This window comes from Manacus vitellinus, unplaced genomic scaffold (genome assembly GCF_001715985.3).
Source record: "Manacus vitellinus isolate BGI_N305 unplaced genomic scaffold, ASM171598v3 scaffold_7_pilon, whole genome shotgun sequence".
Classification (NCBI taxonomy): Eukaryota; Metazoa; Chordata; class Aves; order Passeriformes; family Pipridae; genus Manacus; species Manacus vitellinus.
The window spans coordinates 28,619,723-28,639,917 of record NW_021940813.1 but is presented as its reverse complement, the minus strand read 5'-3'; the positions used below and the strand labels follow the sequence as shown (position 1 = coordinate 28,639,917).

At 39.0% G+C, this 20,195-nt stretch overlaps 1 protein-coding gene across 1 annotated transcript in view; it reads left to right on the top strand.

Annotated features, from left to right (window-relative positions):
* ATP10A (ATPase phospholipid transporting 10A (putative)) overlaps positions 1 to 16,821 on the top strand; it is a 116,197-nt gene extending 99,376 nt beyond the window's left edge. The window contains exons 16-23 of the mRNA XM_029964774.1: positions 1,126 to 1,447; positions 3,378 to 3,454; positions 7,222 to 7,347; positions 11,612 to 11,812; positions 14,020 to 14,100; positions 14,191 to 14,295; positions 14,637 to 14,824; positions 15,510 to 16,821. Coding sequence (XP_029820634.1) covers positions 1,126 to 1,447; positions 3,378 to 3,454; positions 7,222 to 7,347; positions 11,612 to 11,812; positions 14,020 to 14,100; positions 14,191 to 14,295; positions 14,637 to 14,824; positions 15,510 to 16,215 — 1,806 coding nt within the window. The 3' untranslated portion in view covers positions 16,216 to 16,821. The remainder of the gene's footprint in view (positions 1 to 1,125; positions 1,448 to 3,377; positions 3,455 to 7,221; positions 7,348 to 11,611; positions 11,813 to 14,019; positions 14,101 to 14,190; positions 14,296 to 14,636; positions 14,825 to 15,509) is intronic.
* Positions 16,822 to 20,195: the final 3,374 nt, after the last annotated feature.

Sequence of the window (20,195 nt, the reverse complement as noted above, 5' to 3'; positions counted from 1 at the left end):
TTGTATAGTGAATTCCACCATGAGTGAAAATATGCCATAGCAGCATAAATGCCTGTCTTTGGTATGCATTCTCAAAACATTTCTAGTTTTGTTTATTGGTACTAATGGGTCTAAAAGGCCTGTTATTAAACACATGTTGAGGAAAAAAGCAGTTGATAACCTCTTGAGAATTTGTGCTTTATTTTTTGCCACTGATATGTAGTATTTAGATAACTCAGTCATTCATGTTTTCTCAGGTGGCTTTTTCTCTGGAGATAGAAGCAATACTTAAATCTCGATGCTAACACTGAGAGGCAGAAAACCACATCTACAGTAATGCCTTGCTTCCTAATATACCTTTTCTAATCCTTCTGAATTACTGATCTTTTCTGTGCTCAACTCCTTGCAAGCAGACAGTCACAAATTGGTTACTGATACAGTCTAACATACAAGGAACCAGACTGATAGTGCTATAGTCCTTAAATGAGGTGATAAAGTTGGACTACAGATCAGCAGAGGAGAGGTAGGCCATCAGTATCCAGCTCCAATTTCTTTCAAAAAGGAAGAAAAGATAACAGCATTTTCGGTTCTTGAGTTATCAACTGAACTGGTAAATTAATTTTCCATGTTTTTTTCTTGTAAGTCATACTTTGCTGTAAGACAAATAGCATTTCTTTTAAATGTTCATATATTCTCAATAACATCTTTTAGTTAAGTATGGCTAGGAGAGAGAATTAAGCTCTTAAATAACCTTTAATTGGCCTTTAACTATGCATAACACTTTGATCTGAGTTGTGGGCGTATACATAATGGTGTTCATCACCATACTTAACTTAGTACCAATTATATATCATTTCCCAGCACTGTTATTCTGAGAAGGAGCTAAAAGAAATAAGTTTAGCATACAATACTGCATGTTAAAGAAGAATTAGATTTTAAGCCTTTCTACTCCTTATTGTTGTCATAACTTCTGCAAGAATTGTGTTTGGAGCAAATAGAAAAGAAAATTTTTAGAAATTATAACTTCAGCAGTGCAGCAAATAGAACACATTCCCCATATTCATTATGCCTAATCATGCAGCAAACAGAAGCCTTTGAATACATGTTCCTTTCTCTCAAGCATGTTTATTTTGAATTTTTTTTCAGGAGACATGTGCTGTCTTGCTGGAACAGTGTCTGCAATGCGTAGAGTCTAAATTTTCAAACAACACAATAGATGAAGCTACTGGAAACATGACTGTTGGGTTCACCCCTCTCTATCCACCCTCTGCCTCTGTGCTTTCCAGCTTGGGCCTAGTGATTGATGGAAGGACTCTAGCTTATGCCCTGGAACCTACGCTAGAAGATAAATTTCTTGCACTAGCCAAGCGATGCCGTTCAGTACTGTGTTGTCGCTCTACCCCACTCCAAAAGAGCATGGTAGTGAAACTAGTCAGAGACAAACTCAAAGCAATGACCTTGGCAATAGGTAAATACCTCAGTTTAAACTAGCCTGTCTTGAGAGTTTTGATTTTTTTGACTTCCAGTAGGACCCTTCCAGCTTCCTCACAACTGAAACAGCCTTCCAGTTTTGTCTGAAAACATGTTAGACAGCTCTAACATATTTATTCTAACTTATTTAATGAAAACCAAGATAGAACTCTGAAGTAGTATTTGGGATTTCATCCTACAGAAGTTAGGTAATCAGAACCCAGGTATGCTATGAGATTTTGACATGTCTGAACACAGTTGTGAAGACCTGGGTTAGCTGATGCTGTGCAAAGCACCATTTTGCAATCACTGTATTGCACAGAAAAAATGCTATGCTCAGTACTGTTTCGTCCAATCATGCTTAAACTCAAGGTTCTGTGTTTTTTGTCACAGATCAGCCATACAGCACAGGGTATGACTTGGCCTCGTTAGTACAGAGAGTGGATTTACGACTGACATCATGCCAACACCTACCCTTCTTCCCAGCTAATCACTCAATTGGCGAAGGGTCAGTCAGCCTGTCTTAAATTTGACATGGTCTTCCATGTTTCCATGATTTTTACACAAGAAAAGTCAACCAGCTCTTCTTTCCCTATCTGAAATTTAGGCTCTTGTTGCATTAGACAATATGATTGCAGCATATTTTGTCACAAACACACTTGCTTTCATCTACCTGTATTGGTTAGTCATAGCAGGAACACATGTGGGTTGGACCAGCCCATGAGTAACCCTAAGTACATATAATAATTGCCAGACTCGTGTCACACCCTCATCACCAAACATGTGCTGATTATCATAATCCTCATGCTTAATGTATTATATCTTGCTCAATTATGCCTCCCTCCTACTGAATTTATATCTGTGGCTGACTGACTGTGGACATAACCATTTGCATATGTTGTAAAAAACGTCTGGCTCCTTTACTTGAATTATCCAGAATGCTTAAAAACACTAGTTTTAGGAGACTGGGTAGCCGGTATTTTCATTCTTTCTGAACATCTTGAGCCTAGGAATTGAGCACAAGCTCCTGTTCTGGCTTAAAAGCCTAGCTGTATGCATCTTTCCTTTTGACCAACATGAGCTAACTCGGGGCTATGTCACACAGTCACAAAGACATCAGGCGATCGGATATCGCTCTTATGTGTGCCAACAACAGGGAAACTGTGGGGAGAAGTGATGTACACCTCAGCCACTGAAGTTTAAAACCAAGTGTCTTCTCATCAGCTAATAGGGTCTCATTTTCCACTAGTACATCATTTGTAAATTTAAGAGGTTCAGAATAGATACGTCTCATTCTGGTATCCTTTCTATGGCACCTATCACTTGTGGTATCATGAGTGGAAGCAGAGCAAGGAGTGGTAACTGTGCAACCATTCCAATTAAATCTACCAGTTATAGTAGATTTAATGGTAGATCTTGGACTGTAAACCCTAGTCTCTTGACTTTTTCTTTCATTCATCTACTTTTAAAATTTTTTTTTTGGACTGTGTACACATCCTCATTGGCTTTAGGCCTCCTTGCACATATAATTCTTAGTCATACCTGATTGTAGGCAGACAGTTAATCAGGAAGCAAAAGTACTGAGAAGCTCATTCTCAGCCTTCCACTGTTTTACTATTGGTGCAGTTCAGGCCCAATACTTGAACTAAAAAGAGATAGATTCGGTTTATTTTTACTTTTCTATGATAAAAAGGTCTACAAAGATCACAATGTCTTGGAAACTTTGCCCTTTGAACTTTATATTCCAAAGATATATCCTTTTCTACCCCACATCTCCCTTAATAAAGCCACCAACACTTAGTACACACTCCCCTTACTCTACTCAACCATGAGTAACAACTCAGTAACAACTGTTTTTCCTTTGCTTTGTTGCTGCTAAGTGTTCCTGGTCTACTAGTGACAACAAAACTGTATTTTGTCATCTTTAGGTGATGGTGCTAATGATGTCAGCATGATTCAAGTGGCAGATGTTGGTGTGGGGATCTCTGGTCAAGAAGGCATGCAGGTAATGTTGCTCATTCAGTGGAAGGCACTCCTATGAAGGGGTGAAACAGGCACTTCCCACAGGTCAGATTGATCAAGCTGCCTCTGGGATTGTCAGCACAAATAAAGGAGAAGGAGGAAGTTGTGCTGAGGAGTGCCAGTTGTGTTTCATAAGGGTGCTTTCAGCTTAAATTTGAGCTTGTGCTTGTTCTCAGATCTGTGGTGAGTTTGAACACACTATCTCAGAAAATTCAACTTACCCGATCCCTCTAAGCAAAATGATTAAAGAAATAATTAGCTAAATACTGGTTTAAAGGAGGAAAAAAGCTCAGCTATGCATTATTTAGGAAATAAAGGTTCATCTTATTCTGGCTTTTATTCTCCTCTCTCCTATATTGCTTGGATATACTTCTTCTGTGGAGTGGCTGCACACAACAATACAACTCCTGCAGCTTATTTGCATGTGTAGTGGTGGCCCTTAGCCCAGCCACTCACACATCTCACTCACTCAGCCTATTCAGACAGCAAAACAGTGAAGAAAGAGGAAATTGCAGCCCTTTGCAGAACCACTGCTCCCTATACATTATACCAAGAGTTGGTTTTCTCCACGTCTCCTGTCACAGGGAACAGCAGGATAAGGGGACTTGCGTTGTAGTCTTCTGGATGCGTTCTGCCCCTGATTAATGTATTTACCACTGAATAAGAGGCACTTCTCTCATCCCCAGAAGAGAGGATATGTATGTATGGAATGTATTATCTATTACCTCCACCTCCTCTACTGCTAGTGCAGTTCAGTTGCCACATTAGTACCAGACATGGCAGTAAGATGCAGAGAATGAGGAAGATACCTCATTTCCACAACCTACCCTGTATTTGGGCAGACTGACTGCATGAGAAAATAGAGTAGTTGAGTTTATGTCAAAAGAGCTCTTCAGAGAAAGTGGGAAGTGTTTCCATCCTGAGGACCTGAGCAGATGAGCATGCTCCTTAACTTAGTTACCAGTGGGTGGTTCTCTGACCCACATTGCATTTTTTGCAATGTTGACTGGATGTTTTGCTCCAAAGAGAAGAGAGGCCTCCTTCCCACAGTGCACACGTTGGCTATGGAATTTTATTCCATGGGACTGCGTTAATGCTATAATTTATTTATTTGGCTCAACACACAAACTTATGAAACAAAAATTTAAGTGAGCTATGAACTTGAGTGTCAACTTATGCATTTTCTGTCGTGCAGATCACCAGAAGCTAGGACAGTACACTGGAGAAAAGTCAGTAGAGATTTTTCTTATTTATTCATGCTCTCTTTCAATGTGTATGAATCCTTGAATCCTCTCTTGGCCATTCTTGAATCCTGGATACTAGGGAAGACAGGCTTCAGCCTGACCCAGCAGAGCACTTACACTTGTTCTTCTTCTGATCATCCAGTGAGTTCAATCAAAGTAATCTCCAGGGCGAATAAAAGGCCATCAGTGCACTTCAAACAGACAGTTTTCAGGGCTGTAATCTGTTAAGAATGGTTCTCCAAACATGTTAGCAGCTGTAAATTAGACTCAAAAAAACCCTACTGTAAAAATATTCACTCGTGCCTATGGCATCCCAGCCATAGACCTTGTGAGTCTGACTTTGGTGGCTGGAGAGAGCAGGAGAAAAGGAATTCTTGGACTAAGCTGATGCCAAGTGTATTTGTTGTTCCTCAGCCTTCATCAGGTTCTGAGAGTTCTGCATGACTTCTGCAGTACAAATTCCAGAGAGCCCAGAGAAGACTGGTTTTGTGGGGCCCCGCCAAGCCTATCAGTTAAAAAAAGTCTCCCCCAAACTGCTTGGTCTTATCATCTCTTAAGAACTTACCAGCTCTTGCCACCTATGTATTCAGATCATTTTTTTTTTTTTGCTAATGCAAACATATAGTGCTTGTAGCATTTTTTTGACTCCTCTCCCCTTTATGCCACTTTCAGTTGAGCTCATGCACTTACAACAACCAGTCCTCAAATGCCCCTGGCCTTTGCAGTTATTCAGATCTGAAAGCTATTTTCTCATTAACTCATTAAACTATCTGTTTTTTTCTAAATGAAAGTTCAACAGAGTGGAAGATGTTTATAGATCCCTTCCTTTTCTGCCAGGTTCTAAGGAATCATGCAGAACTCTCTGCTATAAACAACTGTCAGATTCGTACACACACAGGTACTCAGAAGGCGTTGAGCATTGAGATGTCCAAAACAGTAATACTGTCTGATTCATTTTCCTTCCACATTCTATGGAAGCATGTGGAGCATGATTCACTTTTTCCTGTGAAAAAACTGGAAGAAAAAAATAAAACGTGAAAATCGAGGGGATATTTTGAGACTAAGTAAACATGCAAATGTAATTGGATAACACTATCTTCCTTACTGTGTTCCTCACTGCAATAAAAATGGAATAAAAAAAGAAAAAGATCCTGACACTTCTCACAGTGTGCTGTGAAGTACTATGTTAGAAGTACAAATGAAGCCAACGGGTTTGTTTTGACATTGGAATAGGCTGAGATGGTGTGGAGGACAAGGGAGCAGACATAGCATAGCTCTGTTCTCCTCAAACTGCAAGATAGCTGTATGTCTGCAAGACAAATCAGACTTCTGTGCTGGGTGGTTATAACAAGTGTGTCTCAGTACCTGAGAAATCCTAGAATGTGTCAACATATTAAAAAATGTCTCAGTGCTTATATACATCTACTTCTTAAATTGCAATGCATTCCTATGCCTTCTATTGCATACTGTTTTAAAGTTTATTTTAATAGCTTATACAAGCACTTACTTGGGAAAACGGAGCCCTTATGATGATTTACCAAGAAAGGGAATTACGAAAACTTAAAAGGAAAGATGTCTCATTTAAAAATACAGTCAAAATATACCCAGCAGAGTGTGATATTGCCCCTTTGGAGGTTTTCACCTTTCTTCATGTTTTTGCCAAATTGTGAAAAGAAAGATGATACCAAAATAGGAAATGAAATGTAAAACAATATTAAATGAAATCTTAGTGTGATCCTAGGGCTAAGGAAAATCATGAAATAGCTGTGATAACACAAGAAGGTCTCATCTAGATGTACAGTACCCTGAAATTTAGTCAGAATTAGAGAGAAACTGGGTGATTAATTTTGTCAGTGTGATCTGACAGTCTGCACAGTCCCCTGGTAGTCTCATCTAGTGTATTTTTTTTCATTTACAGTTATAGAAAATGTGCAATTTTAAAAATCCCTCAAAATCCTGATATCTCAGGACAGCCCAGTAAACTTCATAAACCAGCATAGCAAATGTAATTAAAACTAATCTTTTTACTGTTTTGTCTTTTAATGTCCAGTAATTATGATGCAACCACTTAATTGTACTTTTCCATTTTATTCTTTGGAAATTCATTTTGCCCTGTAAGCATACTGTAGTTTTCACAGAGAAAGATGTTACAGCCACCAAGATGTTCACACACAGACCCTGAGCCTTCATGCTCAGGCAACTGCCATTGCCAGCCTTTCTCCCACCTCTCGCCTTTTGCTGTTGCTTTTCACCATCTGGAATGTAGACTGTAATCTCCTTTGGGCGACGACCAGGTCGCATCGCGTGTTCTGCCAAGCTGCTGGGTTTGCTCACGGGTATTTCAAATCAAAGGAGCAATAGCTGCCTTTCATGTGCGCTGTAATGGATTTCATTCCTCATGAGTACAGTTTCTATTGACTGTATGAGTCGAGAAGATGACTAAATTCATTGTTGTTGTTGAAAGTGACGCTTTACATTAAGGATTCCAACTTTTCTTTCATTTAAGGCGGTGATGGCAAGTGACTTTGCAATCCCAAGGTTCAGGCATTTGGAGAAGCTTTTGCTTGTTCATGGCCACTGGTGTTATTCTCGACTCGCCAACATGGTGCTGTATTTCTTCTACAAAAATGCAGTAAGTGTTTGACTTGGAACCTTTGTAGCACCACATGTTTCCAGGGTTTATTTTGTGCTAAGTGAGCATTAGGTCAGCCTTAAAATGGTTTATTTGCAAAGAAATTTGCAGAGTTGAAAGACAGCTGGCTGCCATTTGCAGAAATACAGGACCCACTCCATAACAGCTACAGTGTGCTGCTGAATGTGCAAATTAGGTAACAGAAATAACAAGCACTGCTTCAGAGAAGTTTCTTTATAAAGTAGTTTTGCAGAATTTAGTTGGATAGATACAGGAGTCTGTAATGCCAAAGCCACCAGCATTGGTCCAAAGTAGTGGTTGAATGTGTTTTCTCTTTCTGACCATATCTCATCATTGCTTATGAATCGCTGCACATATTCCCTAGTGACTTGAGATAATTTGAGTCCTTTCTGTGTCTCAGATGCAGAAACCAGGAAGTTGTTTTCCTGATTTATCTTACACCCAACTAAGCAAAAGAGTGCATTAGCAAGGAAGCACACCATGGTAAAGAACAGACAAGGGGTCTGTGTTTCCTCCCTGGTGTATGAAACAGGAGTGAATCCAGTACTGGGCATTGAGCCACTGGCAACTCAACTCCTTCGCCTCAACAAAGGCCCTTTGCATTGATCTTGAAGTACAAAGATGATTGATTGAAAGCTGCCTAACAAGACAACTAAGAACTCCACCAGCTGGGTGGCAGTCACTGACAGGCACATAGATTTGCTCACTTGCAACAGCTGCAAATCACCTTGGGAGCAAGGCATATGAAGAAGCAGGAAAAAAGAGAAGAACTAGACCACTCACACCTCTGTTTGCTCCAGAGGGCAATATATGAATTGTGTGCAGGAGGCTGGATTTTATCCTCAGTATCAGAAAAAAAAAAAAGTAGCTTTCAGTTTTGTAAAAGTTGCTTTCCAATTTTAATCTAATCCTCAGTTTTTATCAGGAGAAAACTATAATTTGCTCAAAATTTTGAACATCACAGGAGTACCTCAGGGTGTTAAAGAATTAATAAAGCATCTTTGTGTTAAAACAAGCATGTTAGAATGCCTTCTGTGGTCAGATCAGAAACTGCATGCAAATGTCCTTCCAGACACAGAAGAAAGAAGGGACTTTGCGGTCTGAGGTGCTGCCTGAGTCAGAACTAGCAAGTAGATTGAAGTCATGCTGCACTGAGTGGAGAGACACCAGTTGAAGGACAGCAGTGAAATATGTGCCGGTGTTCAAAGGCCTGAATTTTAAGGCTTGATCCTGAATGATGCCAAACATCTGTACTCCCACCCGCAGTGCTGGATATTTCAAGATACCAATTGACGGTATCAAGTCTGAACTTCCAAGAAGTGTATGCATAGCCATCTTATATCAAAATAATAGCTAAAAAAAACCAGAAGTAAAAAACATAAGACATTCCAGCAATAAGCAGTCAGAGATGCCATTTATACATCTACATTTTTGTTCAGTTTTTTAAAATCTTCCATTTTCTTTGGTACAACTCCCCTTGATTACAAGTATTATTTTTTATGCCAGTTTTAGTAAGACATTTTCAGACGCTCCCGCCTCAAGGCTAGAAAATAACTGAGGAAATCTCTTTGTGTTGGCTCTGTTTTGACACCCTTTAGAGCTTTCTGAGAAATACTTGTTGCTGCTGACTCTAAAGCTGTAATTGGGTATCCAGCATATAGACATGAATATGTCTGACACAGTGCCTGCCCTGAAGGAAAGATTATTATAAAAGGAAATGCAGGAACACCTGATCGTTTTGCAAGGAGACTATTCTGGATGATTCTCCACAGAGACTTGAGATAGCTACACTGCAAATGTTCTGCAAGTTTTCTGGTTTTTCAAGTGTGTTTTTCGCCATTTGCTCATACTATGAAACTCTCCGTTCTCCACTAGAACCTGCTTAACTCAAAGTTTAAACTCCACATTGCTGCAAAAGCCATTTGGAAACTTCAATGACTTATACAAAAAGGTGTTTGGCTTGGTGGAGACGATAAAAATACAAGTAAAATATAAACTAAAATATAGAATTACTAGAAATATATGAGCTTGATGAAAAGGGATTTCATGTAAACAAAATTCTACTTCCACAAGCATGCACATCTTCCTCTTTAGACATTATGTCTGCAAGACAGCACTGAACATTTTTTGACATCCTGTTCATTCACTGAGAGATTCTGTCTGGGACCACATTTCGTAAAACAGTCTCATCTGGCAGGGAAAGAAAGGAAACCTTTTTTATTTAAAATCTTTATCTAAATTTGTTTTATCTTATTCAGGGGGGTAATGCACAGAAGCAAAAGAGAACATGTTATCTGAAATTGAATTAAACACTTATTTAATACAAAATAAAATTTCAGGGGAAAAAAGTCTGATTTAAGCTTGGCTGCTGAAATTTCATTTGTTTGTACAGCTTTCTTCAACAGTACTGCTGAGACCCATACTAGAGGTGCTAGTAAAATTTTCAGCTGACTGTATTTTAATCAGACTACCCATTTTTGTCAGAACCAAACTGTTTCCAAGAGAGGTTGCTATTAGCAAGGCTCTAGAGAGAAAATTTCTTAGTTCCTGGATTAGCTGCATTTTCTTTTATTTTAAATGAGTGAGAGAAAGGTATCTAAATTTATGTATTTATTGCAATTTCTTTTTGAGAAATAACGCAAGGAATTTTGTTTGGTTTTGGGTGTGGAAAGGAAATAATTTTCTAAATATGTTCAATTTTGGAATGAAATTGCCATGTCCCACCCAACTGTACTGAAGCTTTGGTAACTCAGTTTGGGCCAGAGGAAGATATTTTTCTTGAAAGGTATTTACAGAAACATTTCTGGAGATGATCCTTAAAAAAATACTACTATTTTACTTTTAATAGGTTAATTTATAGTATGAGCTCACAGACAGTGAGATGTATGTTGCCTCTGATATACAAGCCACTTCAATGTAGTATGCAAACATTACCTGAGCATATGTCTACTATGTATATACACAAATATATATATATACATTTATGTACTGCAGGACTGACCTTCTTACAGTGTGGCAATTTCACTTCACAAGATAGGCTTACTTTCTTTACAGCAGCTTTCACTGACTAAGCAGACCATAGACAGTTTTTCCTCCTGTGTTTAAATTTCAACCACATTTTTGCGCACAGATAGAACAGATCTATATTTTCCTCTGTATGTCTAAAATTCGTGAAGGGTTAATGTTCTTCAGCTGGTTGAAAACTTTTTGAGAACAGAATGCAAAATGAGGAGGAAGTGAAAGGAAAGGTCATGTCATTTCCCTTCTTCATGGTTAAAATGAGGAAAACCCTTGAGGAACAGTTTCCAACATTTTTCTAGTTGCCTTTTGTTTAGTGTTAATCCCTTTACAGAGAATAATAAAAATTGTAGTTTTAGGAGAACCAAGCCTGGGAGTTTATTTCCTTTTCTTGGAAGCTTCCTGTCTTTTCCTAGGCCTCAAATCCTCCATCAACAGGTGAGGTTAGCACCTCTCCTGAGCCCTAAAACCCTCAAGATTCTTCATGCCGAAGAGAGTGTAGAAGAAATCAGTTGTGTGGTTTGTTTCTTTTTGAGTGATTCCAGCCCAACCACACGAACCATCCCCCTGCAGCTGTGTATGCAGCTGATTTCTTTATAGAGCTGAAGAGTAAGGGAGACTGAGAAATCTTTACAGCACTGCTAATTTGCTGAATGTCAAAATACAGAGATAGAATAGTTAAGACAACTTTTCTAGACCTTACAGTTTAGTCTTCCTTGCTGCTGCTGGTCTCATGTTGGCCTTGCTAAAAAGCTTTTCATTTATCTATTGTAGACCAGAAAAGCCTCCCAAAACATCTCAAGCCAGCAGAGGATATTATTATGGAAATGTTTGTTCTTATAATAGTCATATGAGTGCTATGACATCAGTATTCATATACCTAGAGGTCAGTGGTGGTTGGGAGAGCTTTTTACAGTTAGTTAAATTGCACCTCAGCATTTCACTTGAACCGAAAGTTAATTTTATGTGAAGTCATCCCTGATGCCTGAGATCTGAGGTTTCAGCAGCACAAAGGCTTGCAGGCATGCCAAATGTTTGCAGCTTAGCTAAGAGGTCCATACGTCAGGAAGTGAGTTAGACTAGGTATCCTCAGAAGGATTGTTCATAAGTTTAGCATTCATAGATAAGTCCTTGCAGAAACTGAAATTGGAATCGTTTCAGAACACAATGGGATGATGGTACTCCTTATCTTGTTGTATTTACAGCATTATTCATTTTGTTTCAGATGTTTGTGGCCCTTCTCTTCTGGTACCAGTTCTACTGTGGATTCTCTGGCTCATCAATGATTGACCAGTGGTATCTCATCTTCTTTAATTTACTCTTCTCTTCTCTTCCACAACTCATCACTGGTGTTCTGGATAAGGATGTGCCCGCTGAAGTGTTAATTGCTGTACCTCAGCTTTATAAAAGTGGACAGAATATGGAGGTAAAAACTTCTTGCTTATTGTAATTTCTTTACTAAACATCTTTAGTTTCAACTGAAAACCAACCCAGGTCCCAAAGGCTAGATGACTGATAAAAACAGTCTGAGAAGTCAGTATTATTATTTTGTGATATTTCTTATCTGAGTCAAAATGTCAAAAGTACACTTAAACAAAAAATGAAACCAAAACATAAACAAAACCACCCCCCTTCCAACAAATGAACAAAAAAACCCCAAACAGCTATATTTTTAATATGTGACAAGAGAGAAGGCTGGATGCTTTAAGTCAGTCTAAGCTGAACACCTCCCAGGCTCACAATTAACCATAAAGGTAAAACAGATTGCACCTTGCAGCTTAGTGCTTTCACAGAATAACCTCAAAGTACTTACTCAAAACTTCAGGCCCCAGCCCTTTACAAACAGTCTGAAGAGAAAGATGGCTTTGGGAGTAAGCATGGTTGATAGACTTAGTCTCTGAGGGAGGTAGTCACCAGCAGATGACAGATTCAGCTGAAATATCTGTTGAAAACACCTCATCCTCACCTGCTTGAATTGTACAATGAAAACAGAAGGAATTCCAGGAGGGATTCAAGCCAAACCATTTCTGGTAATTACAGGTACAGTGTACTGTGGGAAATCTTGCTGCTTGGCAAAACTATCCATACAGAGACATTCCTTCCAAGGAAAAGCCTTCTTAAAAGTGTCTGACATTGTGTCTTCTGAGAGGAGACAGTGAGTGTTTTTTACCTCAAAGTGTACACCTGCATTTGGTACCCCACACATGTAGTGGCATTGTAGACATCGTCCTGGAAACATGAAAAGAGCATTTTAGTGTAACTTATTTTTAGTCTGTTAGTCCAAGTTCTGTCTTTTTCATCTGTTGTTTTCCATTTTCTATATTTCTTCTGTTCCAGTGCATTGCACTTTAAAAATCTGTAATATTAATACCTTCCTTTCTTGCATATTTTTAAGGTGATAGAAATCTTGTAATGGCTTAAGCTTGTTGGAGGTTGTGTCTATCTTCAGCTGGCAAACTGAGAACTCTCCCAGGTTCACAGTACAATTATTTCTCATAGACAAGCCCAGAGATCAATCTAAGTTTTTTTTGGAATCTATTGGTCATATTCTTCACATAATTACCTAAAAAGGCATTTTAAAAACTTAAAAATCCTGCTTCAGGTAGGATCTCTTTCAAAAAAATATCACCAATTCGAAGCCTATAGAATTACAGAATAATTTAAATGGCTCTGGAGGCCATCTGATCCAGACCCCTGGTCAAAACAGCTTCAAACCTAAATGAAGTTTCTCAGGTCTTTAACTAGTCTAGTTTTGAATGTCTCCAACAGTGGTAATTCCATAGTCCCTCTGAACAACCTGATGCAGTAATTAACTACGTGTTAGTTCAGTAAGCCAAATATCACCATAATTTTTTCCAAGCATCTTTTAATTCCCATTTTTAGGCTGCACTGATATTCTCCATAAAGGGAAGGAGCCCTGATGAACCTAGTGGTTTGAGATGTAGACTATATCCCAAAATTAAATAAAACTTTTGCCATTTACAAACTATTTTTTCTTACATCTGGGTACTTTAAATGACCATCCATACCTCTGCAACTGTATAGTTCTTTAAACCAAAATGTTAGTTTAATATTGTTTTTAGCAATCAATTTTCTGCACATGCATAAAGATATATGTATGTATGTTTTATGTACATATTTGTAACATATCATATATTGATGCATGAATTACCACTAAAGCTTGACGTTGTGGATCTTCTTCTCTAAGTATATGTGAATTTTCTGGTTTCTCTTTTGTGAATAAATACTCTGTGCTTGTGTGTATGTGATGTAGAAGCCATTTATTCATGTTCTTAAAACTCTCAGAGCTCCTCCTGAAATCAGCAGTCTAACTGTAGTGCATAAAGTTGGGCACATTCATAAATGTTTCCTGGCCTGAGCATCAATTTATACCCTCTGCCAGGAAAAAAAATAAAGAAAAGAGGCAAATGACTTTTATCCCAGAACAGAGTGACTTGCAGGTAGACTCTTCAGGCTTCATCCCCCAGCTTAGCTGAGTGATTGGCGAAGTTATGAAGGTATTTGCCCAAGCCCTTAAAACTGCCCATTGAAATATACCCCTCAAAATAACTATCCTGGCAAATAGCATTTTCGTTATGATCTGATTTTCTTTTTTTTTTTTTAATGGCACAGGAGTACCAACCACACATGTTTTGGATGAACATGATTGATGCTATGTACCAAAGTCTGGTTTGCTTCTTCATACCCTATTTTGTAAGTGTTTGGTTTAAGCCTTTCTATTTTAAGCATTTTGAGGAGAACTGGCAATACAGCTTAGGCTAAGTTCTGTCTCCTTTCTTACAGACTTACTATGATTCAGAGGTGGACATCTTCTCCTGGGGAACTCCCATCACCACAATAGCTCTTTTCACCATCATACTGCATTTGGCTATCGAAACCAAAACTTGGGTAAGGTACCCACAGCCTACACTGAAACTCACTGGCATGTACATAATTCTTCCCTTAGGACTATCTTTAAAAAACAGAAGATTGTTGTTTCTTTCCCTCAGCATATTCTATTTTTAGTAAGCATTTTAAACAAACATGAAAAAGGTTTTAAACTGTGATCTGCAAACAGCTTTGTAGAGTTTTATCTATAATAAGAATTTTTAAGTATACAAGGTTCTAAACTCTTTGCTGTGCATGGATTTGACTCCAGAAATTAAGTTTTAATTAAGAGTCACAGCAAATTTCTCAGAATATAAAGATTCATTATACTTTTGTTGTTGTTTTTTTTTGTTTTGGTATAGACTTTTCTCCACTGGTCATCTTGCATCTTTAGTATCATTTTATTTTTCTTTGTGGCTCTGGTTTACAATGCTTCCTGCCCAGTCTGCCATCCTCCATCCAATCCCTACTGGACTATGGAAAGGCTGATGGGAGACCCTATATTCTATTTCACTTGCATTATATCACCAGTCGTTGCATTGCTGCCCAGGTATTGTATCTTCTCTCATATCTTTTCTCATATATGAAGGCACTTTATGCATGTGATTGGGAGGGCAAGAAGCATTTCTTTTTCCACTCCCTCTCTTTCATTTTGCCTTACCAGCCAAATCAGTTTTTTTCAGCAGCTGATTTTATGAAGTCAGGTTGTCTAACCTATTCTGTGCTCCTGACCACAAGAAAAGACCACAGCTCATGGCCATAGACCACAGGATCAGGATAATTATAGACTGTTGGTTGAAATTCCTGGCCATGCAGAGATTTGCTACCCTGTGAGGTTTTCTGTGATGCTTCCGGATTCAATCCATCCTCACATAAAGTGCACAGTACAGAATTTCTGATAGTATGTTGTAGACCTACTTGGCTATTTGTGGATGTAGGAGGCTGATCCCCATTGCCTTTGATTCCTCACCAGGAAGGATGAAAGACTGCGTGTAATCACAAGGTGGATCACTGGCTAAAGACATAGATTTATTACTCTGCTTGTTATTAATCAAAATATTAGCATAGCACTCAGAGCTTTCCATCTGCAAGCTTGCTTGTGTCAAGCATAAGAAAAACATATAGAACATTCTTATTTTTCTGTGTTGTACTTTTGTCTTGAATATTTTCTCTTAATAACATATTGGGTATTTCCTTCTTTCATTTCTTTTCACATGCACATTCTCCTCTTGCAGATTCCTGTACAGAACCCTTCAGGGAACACTATTCCCAACCCAACTTCAGCTTGGACGCCAGTTGAGTAAACTGGCCCCAGAGATTCGCACCCAACTTCTGACCAAGTTGAATGTAAAGGAGACGATACGTCAGACACAACCCTTTGCAGACAGTTTCTCACCAAGCCTTGGCTCAAATGCTAGTGATTGTTATAAGGCTAATAACCAAAGCACACCTTTGCCAACATCTCCTCAAACAAGTGAGTCACTTTTCCAAGAGCAAACAAAGGCAGAACATAAAACAGATCAGACTGTGGCTGTCTCTCCCCACGGTGCTGTATTGTATGGGGAAAACAAGCTCCCCTCATCAGCAAGTAGTCTGGAAAGGTCCATGGGATTTCATGAAGTTAGATGCGGCACTTCAGAGGTGGAGACGTTGCCTGTGGCAACAACATTCCCATGGAGCTCAGCAGTCGACCAAGCAGACTTCAGTTTGTTGAAGTGGATCACATCAACTCCACTGTTCAGTCACATTGGGACTGTTTTACAGGCGTCATCAAGCAGTTTACAAAATGAAACACAGGACAGTATGTGTGTGCTTGGCTCTTCTCTTCATGTGGACTTCAAAGGCTTAAAAGAACAGAGCTCAAATAACTTGCAGGACAAAATGAAAGGAACCCCAACTGATCACTGTAAAAATGACAATTCCGAGACCACCTTTTTATGATGTGGGCCGTAAATATATTTATATATTTTCTATTTGCACACATTTATAGTGAGATTACTCTATTTGTTTCCAAAGGTGAAACAGAAGATCAAAGGTACAGAATGATTATTTAAGAATGTTTAAATACAGTATATTGAAATAAGAGCTTTAAATATGAAAAGAAACACTTGAAAGTTCCATATATTGTTTTATTTTTTCATCTCATTTTGTAAGGAAATGCCATCTCCTTATTTTTCAGATGCTTCTCTTTTATTCTGACACATACTGTAAAAGCAAAGGATCTATCTACCATATTCAAAAGGATTAGATTCAGCAACAATTATTGATATCATTATAGGCCATTTAGTAATTAAGGAGGAAAATCATGATAATAAAGAGTTACTGTATTCCACCCATCATTTGCTTGCCAGGGTGTTTTGTCACTGAAGCAACCCATTAAGCAAAGCTATGGAATTATTATACACCTCTCTGTAAATGTTAACAGTATCTTTCCAACGCATTAATAATACTGGTATTTTATAAATGACACCATGTTCTGATATTGCAGCCATAGTATTTTATGTGTCATGATAAAACAATAAATAAATAAGCATCCATATTGCAAAATGACTTCCCAGTCTGGCGTTAATTGTAAGTCAGCCCTTCACTTGGAGTAGGTAGCATTTGGCTGGGCATAGCCTTGCATCAGGCTGTTCAACTTCCAACAAAAAGCTGCTGCTTATTTATGAGGGAGGATTTGGTGGCAAAGAACTGGTATATTGTGTCTGCTGTAGCATTTGAGGTGGGAAACCTGTGATCTGTGCTGGAGCACTACCATGAATAGGCTGCTGTTGCTTAAGAGGTCTGTCCTGCTTGCTGCTGGGGTGGAGGACCGGCAGGGTGGAATTTTGCTGTTGTTTCAGCCAGGTTAAATCGAGTCCTTGGGGATGGTGAAGGGGAATGACCAGCTGCAAGGGTGCAGTGCTGTGCAGAGTATTTGAGCCTGGTCTAAAGCAGGCTAGCTCCAGTCCCAAAAGCAGGGAGCTGCTTTCTGAGTTTACGCCTGAGCCATTGCTTGTGAATCACAAACTGCCACTGGTACGTGGGTGTGCAGCTGCACTGTGCCAGCCCTGTGGATCCTGGGGGGTTTAGCCTTGGAAAGCTGGTTGGTTCTTTCATACCTGGTCACCATGACTGCGTATGAAGCAGCTGCTGCACTTCTTTTCCTCATCACAAGTTTTTGGATGGCCTTTGCCTTGCTCACCATCAGTTGTGTAAGGCCAGAACTTGTTCATGACATACTCTGTGCCTGGCAACCTGCCTCCCATGTGGATTGCCTCAGCATGGTAAGACACGGTGCCTACCATCTGTCACTTGCTAATCTACTCAGGATCTTTTTTTTTCTAAAGATTTATACACTGGCCTCTTTCCCAAAGGCTGAATTGATAATATGATCCTGTAAAATGCCAATGAAAGGGAGAGATGAAAGCAATGTAAATAAGAGCAGTCAGTCTGTAAATGTGTTACCCTGATGAAACATGACACATCCACACGTAGCTAAACTGCATTTTGGGATTAGAATTGACTAGAGACAGGGCAAAGACACTAAGGGACTCACTATTGCAGTCTCCTGTGAATAGCTTTTAGCACATGATTTGAGTTGAAAAAAATGAATGTGAAGCAGAACCTCTTCCTTTTACCCTTGAGTTAAAGAGGAACATGGTTTATGTGTGTAGATTTTAGCGGAGGAAGGCACACCCTTCAACTAATTTGTTACTGACTGAAAACTCTTGACGTTGCTCTGCTTTATATTAATTGTGATAAAAATGGTACAGTTAGTGGGCACATGGTTTCCACAAAGGTAGGTGGGCAGATGCCAACACAAGCCAGGAGCCTCTGGGGTGTCGGTGTTGACACACACCCTCCAGTCACTGGGAAGGGAGCCTGCAGGACTCATCTCAGCTGTAGACCGCCTTTGCAAAGGTCTCTAGTCAGGTGAGGTAGGCCCAGACATCTCTACTTGCTCTACCAGCCTTCTCAGTCTTGATAGAAACTCTGTTGGGATGACTTTGTAGGTAATTTTTTGCAAGGTCAGCTGGCTGTATTTAACACAGACTGTGCAAAGATTGCCATTGTAAATAACTTATCTGTGTGGAGCTTCAGTGTCTTTTAATGTCAAAGGGGAAATTGAATGCCACTTTGAAATGTGTAAATATTGCCATCTGGTTAGAAACCTTCATCTGCTTGTAAAACAGGATATCACAGAAGGACACAGTATCCAATATGACGTGGGCAGAATTCATAGGTTTGCAGGGCGTTAAATTCAGTCATAGCAGGAGCTTACCAGGGATGTCACATGTGTGTGCCCTCTATCAGTTACTGCAGCAGCCCCAACAGCCTAGTGAGGCTCTCTCGAGCTTTTTGACTCCTCTGCATCTTTCCGCAAGCAGGATTGGTGTCCCACAGGCCTTCATGGGACTTGCCTCATGCTGGCAGCAGAAAGGCCTGGAGCATCACTGGGCTTTCGCTCAGAGCTCTATGTCATTATATTCTTTTCAAAAAGAACTGAAATTCCTCTCTGGTCATGTCTTTGTGATACAAAATTCAGTTTAGTTGTTGTGCTTTCAGTGTTTCAAAGACTATTTGTGTAGGTAAGGCGTAAAAGGGTTCCTTTGGGACTGCAAGGTGTTCCTGCATTGCCGGATAGATCTGTTTAGTTGCCACTGTGAGTATAAAAGTTGTACATCTGCATCATATATTTAGGGAAACTGTGGATCTAGAACCTCAGCTGCTACAACCACCATAGCCCCTCTAATGTCTGCAAGCTGACTTACCCCAGCTGGGAATCAGGCCTCAATAATTGGTCTATTTTGTTGCAAAATAATAAAAAAATTTCCTTAAAAGTATATTTTGAAATGCCTAAGGTGTAAATATTCCCTTCATACTAAAAGATAAAATATCTTTATTATGGTAGCAATCCTTAAAAAATGTATGAATTTAATCTTAAATAAACTAAGTAATCCTGCTGACCTTAATGGAGAAGTGGCCTCAGCAGGGTTGCTTGTGTGCCTACAGATAAATAGGAAAATTTGCCACCCTGAGGCCAACATGTGCCAAATCTAAACAGTGAGTTACCTAGAGGCACAGAACTAAGTCAGTAGGATGTCAGGAAGCAAGTTGAATCCATTTTCTTTTGGGAGACACATTGTAAAATCATATATTTATATATATGTAATTTAAACCACAATTTTGAGGGGGAAAAAACCAAACAGATTTCACATTTTGAAAGAAAATATTAGGCAAACTAATTATTTACATTTTAAATCAGTTCTCTCTGCAGCTGCCAGAAGACAAACACATCAAAGCATGTTACTTGCTGGGCTTTAGTGCTTGTCAACATTTTGAAGCTGCGATTAATATTTGAAACATTTTAGCTAAATAAATACTAATTGCCTTTTGAAGCTGTATACATTGATTTTAATAAAATAGCAGTAAACTTTTAAAGTTATTCCTGTTGGTGCAGTTGAGCAGTTGTTATATCAGGCAAAACAAAGCTTTAAATTTGTGAGGCCAATCCACAAAAAGTATGCAGCTACTTATTAAAAGATTCCACAAGGCAATTAAAACAATACCTGTGCTTGGTCTTTTACCAACAACAGCCCCCTGCACACTGTTTCAAATATTTGCAGTGAACTCAGCAAGGACTTCTACATCTGCTCGCCATTGCTGGCTGAAGTAGTCCAGATGAAATTGATGACTGAGAAGAAGCGACTTGTGAATTAAGCATCACAGTGTTCCATATTTCTTTCTCTTATTTATGTGAACCAACTTCTTGGCGATTTAACCATTTTAAAATTTCTTCTGGATATGTTTTACAAACAGCCAGAACTCTTCTATCAGGTTGGGACTCTAATCTCAGAAATCATATCTCCCACATATACCAGGGCACTAGAACAGGGCACATAAATGTCAAAACAGGAGCAAAACAATGCACCAATATG